General features: G+C 32.3%; 1 protein-coding gene across 1 annotated transcript; it reads right to left on the reverse strand.

Annotated features, from left to right (window-relative positions):
• Positions 1–455: 455 nt before the first annotated feature.
• LOC127714736 (replication protein A 14 kDa subunit-like) lies at positions 456–4,296 on the reverse strand. Its single transcript, XM_052220783.1, has 4 exons — positions 4,116–4,296; positions 2,336–2,410; positions 1,852–1,963; positions 456–1,006 (listed from the first exon to the last, which is right to left on the reverse strand). The coding sequence occupies exons 1-4, from the start codon at positions 4,200–4,202 to the stop codon at positions 927–929; spliced, it is 354 nt and encodes a 117-aa protein (XP_052076743.1). The 5' UTR covers positions 4,203–4,296; the 3' UTR covers positions 456–926.
• Between the last annotated feature and the right edge of the window lie 4,454 nt (positions 4,297–8,750).

Consider the following 8,750-nt stretch of genomic DNA (forward strand, 5'->3'; position numbering starts at 1 on the left):
CTTATATGATTATTTTCCCTACATAATCCTTAACAAAATACTGAAAATTAGAACTCCAGGCAATAATCTTTTTGGTCAAGCTTCATCGAGTGGTTTACAGACAAGTTTCAGAAACACTATGGCTGACTTCAATTTAGTGTTATAACTTTCATGTGCCCTCTCAGCTGATGAGAACACAGCTAAACTCATAAGTTTATTCATAAACAACTTATTGTACCAAGGGTAATGGTTCTGAAAAAGGTTTTAAAAGTACAAACAGTCAAGCAGCAAATACCAATTTTAATGTCTAGTTTGAGCTAGCAAAAGTATAAATCAACAAAGGTATTTCATATTAAGAGAAACTATTATCGCTAGAATCATTCGATAAAGATTTCAGGAAACCAATCTTCATTTTTTCTTATACCACAACAACAAAAAATCATAATTTAATCTACTGAAAATAAACTCTTCTGTAATTCATTAAGGTACACATAATTTTATTTCATAAAACAGTTTTGTGTGTAATACATCTCAGATTACCAGCATTGTCAACAACAAGATTACATAATTGATGATGTTACAATATAGTTTGCGAGTTGTATCTATCAGCTGGTTTGTCTATTTGTATAACTGTAAGATGAAAAATAACCAAACAATGAAAAGTTACAAATTGTGCCTATAATACAGATTATGTCACCAATCAAAGAGTTGTTCAAGAAAAAGTGAAATATATTATAATGCATTCTGGCAAAATCGTTTGGCTCTGAAAAATGAATTTTTAACTAGAAATCTCAACCCTGAAACTTCAGAATTCGTAACAAATACCCTTTGCTATTGATCTGATAACATAATTCATGTACATGTACAGTATCAGAATACAACTAATCATTCTGAACATCTATAGTTTTATTGCACATCACTTTTTTAACCCTATGTGGTGCTCTGTGTTACTGCTGTTGTACACCTTGGACATAATTCTGTGGAAGTCTGACCATTAATTCTACAGCTTCATTGTATGCTGCCATATCTACAGAACATTGAAATAAAATAATTTTAATTCATATATGGAATTTCTGGCCCTGTTTAAGTTTATATGTAAAAATGATTACTAAAACCTTAACTGGGTTGCTCAGACATCAATACAAAGTTAAATTTTGATTAAATAATTAAATTAAGAAATGCAACAGATTTAATTAACATTTTAATTTAAACATCAGTTACTTCAATTGAGGTTTGTGCAATCCAGTCCAATTAATCATGAAATGACTATGAATGATACTCCAAATAATTGTATTTACAAAGGTTAAGGGCCAATAGATGGATATATCTAAGTCAAAGATTTTTTTTTATAAAAAAAGGAAAATAAAAGGTGGCACTCATATTATATTAAATATCAATAAATAATTATCATTTACATTAGTATCAACTTTTCCAAACCCTCAAACATATCAAAGTGAGAAATCTCTCTTTTTGGATTTATTTTAGAGGAAGAGATGTCCAAGAACCTTTTTCCTTTGTTTTCATAATATCTTATCCTTCTTCTTTGGCAATAACTTTTTTATTTTTTTGCCATTCTTTCACCCTTAGTTATACTGAAAAAGCCCCAACAAATGCTTAAAAGAAATCTTGAAATATATGTATCATCAGTTTATTCTCACATAAGTTTTCATTTGCATATTTTGTTTTTAAGTAAAAGAAAACAGTGAAATATCCCTTGGGCCAAGTCTTGTGTATTTCTTGTGAACACTATCTGTCAGAAGACATTAATGAACCATGACCTATAGTTGTTGATTTCTACGTCATTTGGTCTCTGGTGGAGAGTTGTCTCATTGGCAATCATACCACATCTTATTTTTATATTGTATGACTTACCAAAATTATCAGAGGTTTCCTGTGGGAAGACAATATAGTTCTGACAGAGTATGTTGTTTTGTCCATCCACCTGACCATGTACTTCAGTCAAACCAGCTACATAGTCATTTACCTAAAATATAACAAAAATATCATTAATAAAATATTAAACTGCATTAGTGATCTTGTGGTACAAATGTAGCATGCTTGCCTCAAATGCAGGATGTTGGGCTAAATTTCTTACTAAGTGGAATAAACCATCCATTTCGCATATTTAAAATCTGCATATGGCTTTCAGTCATTTTAAAGGAATTCAGACTGATAACCTAAAAGTTGAAATAACATAACCAGAAAAGGATCACTTACATGACTTACACAAGGAAAAGTTTAAATTACAATTCTAGTAATATATACTGCTGTGTAATTCAGAAGTGGAATTACAATAATGCTTTGCACTTCTTGAAGCATTTCTTTATTTTTTTTTTTTTTATGAATTTATACTCACAGGTTCTTGCAAAACAACACGTACATCCTGGTTATCACTTGTTGTCAGTGTAAAGGAATTGCCATCATTAGCTACCTGCAACATAAAATAATTATAAACGTTAACATTATATATATCTAAAAGTTTGTTAACAGAAAAAGCATATAAACTAAGTTTTGATTTAGTAACAAAATGACATTTACAAGCTACGGTAGTACATGTAGATCCTTTTCTTTCTCACATGTTTTATTGAAAGAAGTAGAAATCTGGCTCAATCAATCATATAATAAACTTTGACTTCCTCTTGCATTGTTTCTGCTACATTGTTCACTAGACATTGAAATTTGAAATTCTATAAAACTGCTTTTAAATAAAATGGCATTGTGAGCTTCTACTTGACTCCATGACAACATTCCTAGAGTTCACAGGTCAAGCACATTTTGTTAATTTTATCTTCTACTTCTATGGACTGCTATTATGATCATGGCTATGCTTAAATCCATCAATTTGTAAATAAACAGTGGAAGTTCAGAACAGTCTTTTTTTTTGTTCATGACTAACCGTCAAATTATGTTTTATGTTAAAATTATGTTTACAACTGGGCATTGGGTTGTTTGACACATTCCCTGTTTCCATTCTCAATTTTATTACTTAAGTTAGATGAAAACCTTGTATTTGACCTTGTGGCCAAACAACGTCAAAGTATAACTGTGAACATCTCCTTTAATGACAAAGATATTTTTTCTGAGAATTAACAAAAAAAAAATGTAACACATCAACAAACGACAACCACTGAATACAGGCTCCTGACTTGGGACAGGCACATACATACAGAATGTGGCAGGGTTAAACATGTTAGCGGGATCCCAATCCTCTCAATAACCACGGACAGTGGTGTAACATGACTATATTTATATACTGCATGTACTGGTTGTTTCTTTTGTATAAAGAAATAGCTCAAGACTACCTGAATAATCTACAATATTTAGAGTTATATGTGAAATTTTTTTCTTGCAATTTCATTATTCTTAGTCAAGGATACCTTAACAGACTATCCCCTTCTTTGTAGAATTATTTAACAAAATGATGATGAAGAGCCTGCAGTAAGCAAAGCTCTGATACCCCACATATTCCTTATTTAAGAGATAAGTTATAAGAGACTTAGTGACATTGTTATTTCTGTTACTTAAAGGCTGATCAAATTCTGTAGATTTAGACAATAGTATTGTTATACTAGTTTAATTACAAATATAGTGACACCATTTATACACCCAAATTTCAAGCGACTGGAAGCAATAAAATGAAATCTGGTCAATAGTATTGTAAAATTGACGCTTCAACAGCGTCATTTTACAAAAAACTTAAAAGAATCCAAATAAATTTTAATTGCATAAAATTTGTTTAGAATGAATGCATATTTTTTACCGGAAATTTGACAAATGGGTCAATTTCTACATGTACATCTGAAATTTTTTTGTCACTTTTATTGTAAAAAAAAAGGTGTATGGAAACTTGAAATCATCTGCCAGGAGAGGTCTAGAATGGAAGATTTGGCCTCATTTACCCCCAGAGGCTGAGGCAGAGCTTCTATGACTATGGGCCTTAAGCGTCCCCCAAACCCCCTGCCGTAAGTGCGACGAGCTTTCCCCCAGTAAAATAGACCCGAAAATATATATTGTTTTTACTTTGAAAGCCTTAAAGCCTTTCTAAAAGAGGGTGTTTTAAGATAGGGACATGCGACTGTTCAGATGTCATATCGGATTGAGGCTAACTATAATTACTAACGTGAATATTTCCTTACATTTTTAACTTTTCCTAAAAGACAAACATTTCTGCCTCTGTGAGAAGGTAATTTTGAGGCATTTACACGTGGTTTTGAGAATTCCATGATTGTATGATGACTTCAACAACTATTTTCTTTGCAATCACCCGCGCAATTATACGCTGGTAACCTTTACTCTGAAACTTTCATGTTGTAGGAGGCGAAATAAACCGTAAAAATAAAGGAACCAGAACAAAAATGTCTTTGTAGCAGGAGTGTTTTGAAATAGTCTGTGTATTTTCGATCCATAACAAGATCGCCCCGTAGCAAACGCATAGATACTCGGACTAAAGAAATAGAAATAGAAATTCTTTATTTGATCAATTATGGACCCTTGCGGGTTTTAAATTTCATACTATGATTACAATGATTTTTTTTTATGACAATGAAAAAGTAAAATACAACATAATAGGACAATGAATAGTTAGTGCATGCACATGGAAGTAATAGTTACTAGGGGAGACAATCAATTAATATGTAAGGACTTAGTCCAAATAATTATGACATCTAGAAAGTCTATTTTATTTTTTGCTTTGACGCCTTCCTGCGTATAGACTGTCCCTGTTTAGTTTAAGATATTTCAGATCTTTGCTGAAGATGATGATGATGATGAGTGATGGTGAAAATGACAATAACACCCTGAAAGCGCTTTTCTGGATTTACCTTCAACAAGATCACTCAAATCCAAAATCATGAAAGCCATGTATCTCTCTAGTTTTCTGTTCCAGATCATTATATACAGTATAGCATGGATGATTGCTCTTGTCTCCTACAATCCTGAATATCTTAGCATCATCAGCAAATTATTATTATTATTTACAGTAAAATAAAATTGAGAATGGAAATGGGGAATGTGTCAAAGAGACAACAACCCGACCATAGAACAGACAACAGCAGAAGGTCACCAACAGGTCTTCAATGCAGCGAGAAATTCCCGCACCCGGAGGCGTCCTTCCGCTGGCCCCTAAACAAATATATATACTAGTTCAGTGATAATGAACGCCATACTAAACTCCAAATTGTACACAAGAAACTAAAATTAAAAATAATACAAGACTAACAAAGGCTAGAGGCTCCTGACTTGGGACAGGCGCAAAAATGCGGCGGGGTTAAACATGTTTATGAGATCTCAACCCTCCCCCTATACCTCTAGCCAATGTAGAAAAGTAAACGCATAACAATACGCACATTAAAATTCAGTTCAAGAGAAGTCCGAGTCTGATGTCAGAAGATGTAACCAAAGAAAATAAACAAAATGACAATGATACATAAATAACAACAGACTACTAGCAGTTAACTGACATGCCAGCTCCAGATTTCAATTAAACTGATTGAAAGATTATGTCTTCATCATATGAATATCAGGCACAATCCTTCCCGTTAGGGGTTTAGTATCATACCATCATAACATATATGAGAAGAACATAACCCGTGTCATGCCAACAACTGGTTTTTAAATAAATGTGTTTAGTTCCGATGCAAAGACCTTATAAGTGAATCAATATTTACGCCAAAATATGCAATCTTTAATGACCTGACAACAGTATCGTAACTATATCCCTTCTTAATAAGTCTATTTAAAGGTTTTGTTAGCATCAGAGGTGAATACTGACATTTTTGTGCTTTATAAAGAATATTTCCATAAAAAATTGGATGTGAAATACCTGAACGTATAAGAAGTCTGCATGTTGAGCTATATTTACGAATGATGTCCTTATACCGATGATAAAATTTAGTAAATGTTTTGACTAGTTTGTGATATCGAAAACCCTGGTGTAATAATTTTTCAGTAATACATAAATTTCTCTCGTTAAAATCTAAAACATTGTTACATACACGAGCGAATCGAACAAGTTGAGATATATAAACACCGTAAGATGGTGACAAGGGAACGTCACCATCTAAAAATGGATAATTTACAATATATAAGTGTTTATATAGCGCATATCTAAATACACATTTACTCTAAGCGCTTTACAATGCATAAAAAAAACCAACGATACAAGTACATTATATATATATATATACAAACAAAATTAAAAAAGAAAATCTATGTGTCAATGTTGCAATAGAATCAAAATAGAAACCGTAAAAAATACAACTCAATATAGGAAAATTAAAAAATTATTCATCAAAAATAATTTATAAATATAAATAAATTTTGAAAAAAAATATTAAAAGAACATCAACACTGAGAAGAGCTTCAATTTAGAAATTGGACTAATAGCTTTATGTCTAAAAATAAAAAGAGTAAAGGAAATAAAAATGCAATAAAAAATAAGTAAGTATGAGAAATGTCTAAAAATAAAAAGTGTAAAGGAAATAAAAAGTAAGTATGATACATTAAAATATATACTGAGATATAATACAAGTCTAATACCGTCCGATTATTAATTATGTGGAAAAGCCTGTCTGAATAAATAAGTTTTAATGTTTTTCTTGAAAGCATTCACAGATTCCATGTTTCGCAGTTCTTTCGGCAATTAAGTCATTCCATAAAACGGCGGCCGCTCTATCAAACCGTCTCTCTCCGTATGTTTTTGTTCTAACTGTTGGTTTGACTAGAAGCATGTTGTTTTCTGACCGAAGAATTCTTGTTGGCTTGTAGATGTTAACTAGTTCTTGAAGGTACACAAATAAGTAAGCATCTGATTTAACACAATCTGGTAGGTCATTAATGTAAAGAAAATACCGGGGCCTAATACTGAGTCTTGAGGTATTCTTGAAGTAACCCCCTTCCAGTCTGATGTTTCACTATTTAATTATACTCTTTGCTGTCTTAATGTTAGAAAAACTCTAACCCAATCAAGTATTGGATTAACTCTGTATGCCATAGTTTTCAATTTTCTTTAAAAGTCTCAGATGCGGTACTTTATCATCGGTTTCCGTGAAGTGTGCCCTTGAATTTTTACTAGATAACATTTTTGTTCGCTTTGGAGATTTCGTATATCGTCAGGTTATCGGAATTCCAATGGGGACTAACTGTGCACCACTTATTGCGGACCTTTTTTTTTGTATTGCTATGAGTTACAATTTATGACAAAAATCAGCAAAGACCCATCGAAACAACATCTGATACACAAATTTAATAATACTTTTAGATATTTGGATGATATTTTGGCTCTCAATAATGACGACTTCAGTATGTATACTAAAGAAATTTATCCTGTTGAACTTACTTTGAAGAAAGCTAATACTAACAATGACCACTGTCCTTTCCTCGATCTTGATATCTATATCATTAATGGAAAGCTTAATACTAAAATATATGATAAAAGAGATGATTTTTCATTTCCTATCGTTAATTATCCATTTTTAGATGGTGACGTTCCCTTGTCACCATCTTACGGTGTTTATATATCTCAACTTGTACGATTCGCTCGTGTATGTAACAATGTTTTAGATTTTAACGAGAGAAATTTATGTGTTACTGAAAAATTATTACACCAGGGTTTTCGATATCACAAACTAGTCAAAACATTTACTAAATTTTATCATCGGTATAAGGACATCATTCGTAAATATAGCTCAACATGCAGACTTCTTATACGTTCAGGTATTTCACATCCAATTTTTTATGGAAATATTCTTTATAAAGCACAAAAATGTCAGTATTCACCTCTGATGCTAACAAAACCTTTAAATAGACTTATTAAGAAGGGATATAGTTACGATACTGTTGTCAGGTCATTAAAGATTGCATATTTTGGCGTTAATATTGATTCACTTATAGGGTCTTTGCATCGGAACTAAACACATTTATTTAAAAACCAGTTGCTGGCATGACACGGGTTATGTTCTTCTCATATATGTTATGATGGTATGATACTAAACCCCTAACGGGAAGGATTGTGCCTGATATTCATATGATGAAGACATAATCTTTCAATCAGTTTAATTGAAGTCTGGAGCTGGCATGTCAGTTAACTGCTAGTAGTCTGTTGTTATTTATGTATTATTGTCATTTTGTTTATTTTCTTTGGTTACATCTTCTGACATCAGACTCGGACTTCTCTTGAACTGAATTTTAATGTGCGTATTGTTATGCGTTTACTTTTCTACATTGGCTAGAGGTATAGGGGAGGGTTGAGATCTCATAAACATGTTTAACCCCGCCGCATTTTTGCGCCTGTCCCAAGTCAGGAGCCTCTACCCTTTGTAAGTCTTGTATTATTTTTAATTTTAGTTTCTTGTGTACAATTTGGAGTTTAGTATGGCGTTCATTATCAATGAACTAGTATATATATTTGTTTAGGGGCCAGCTGAAGGACGCCTCCGGGTGCGGGAATTTCTCGCTGCATTGAAGACCTGTTGGTGACCTTCTGCTGTTGTCTGTTCTATGGTCAGGTTGTTGTCTCTTTGACACATTCCCCATTTCCATTCTCAATTTTATATTTTATTTTATACATGCAATCTATCTTGTGTCTTTCATCTAAGGGAGCTACCATTTGATATTTATGGGGGGACTAGGATGAAAAATTTTGTCCTGCATTTTATTTTATTTGTAATCTCTGTCCTGCCTTTTTATTTTTCACTCTATTCGGTCCTGCCTTTTTTTTTTTTTTAGTTTATCTTGACTTTTTTTTTACATATTTTTTTTGCAAGGTGTCTCAT

This window comes from Mytilus californianus, unplaced genomic scaffold (genome assembly GCF_021869535.1).
Source record: "Mytilus californianus isolate M0D057914Y unplaced genomic scaffold, xbMytCali1.0.p SCAF_9, whole genome shotgun sequence".
In the NCBI taxonomy this organism is placed as follows: domain Eukaryota; kingdom Metazoa; phylum Mollusca; class Bivalvia; order Mytilida; family Mytilidae; genus Mytilus; species Mytilus californianus.

Bases quoted from the DNA above. Each gene is read 5' to 3' on its own strand.
- LOC127714736 (XM_052220783.1), bottom strand. From the start codon at position 4,202: ATGGAATTCTCAAAACCACGTGTAAATGCCTCAAAATTACCTTCTCAC. The intron at 2,411-4,115 runs GTAAGGAAATAT...TTTATGTTGCAG, and splicing joins TTTTAGGAAAAGTTAAAAAT to GTAGCTAATGATGGCAATTC. The intron at 1,964-2,335 runs GTGAGTATAAAT...GTTATATTTTAG, and splicing joins GTGTTGTTTTGCAAGAACCT to GTAAATGACTATGTAGCTGG.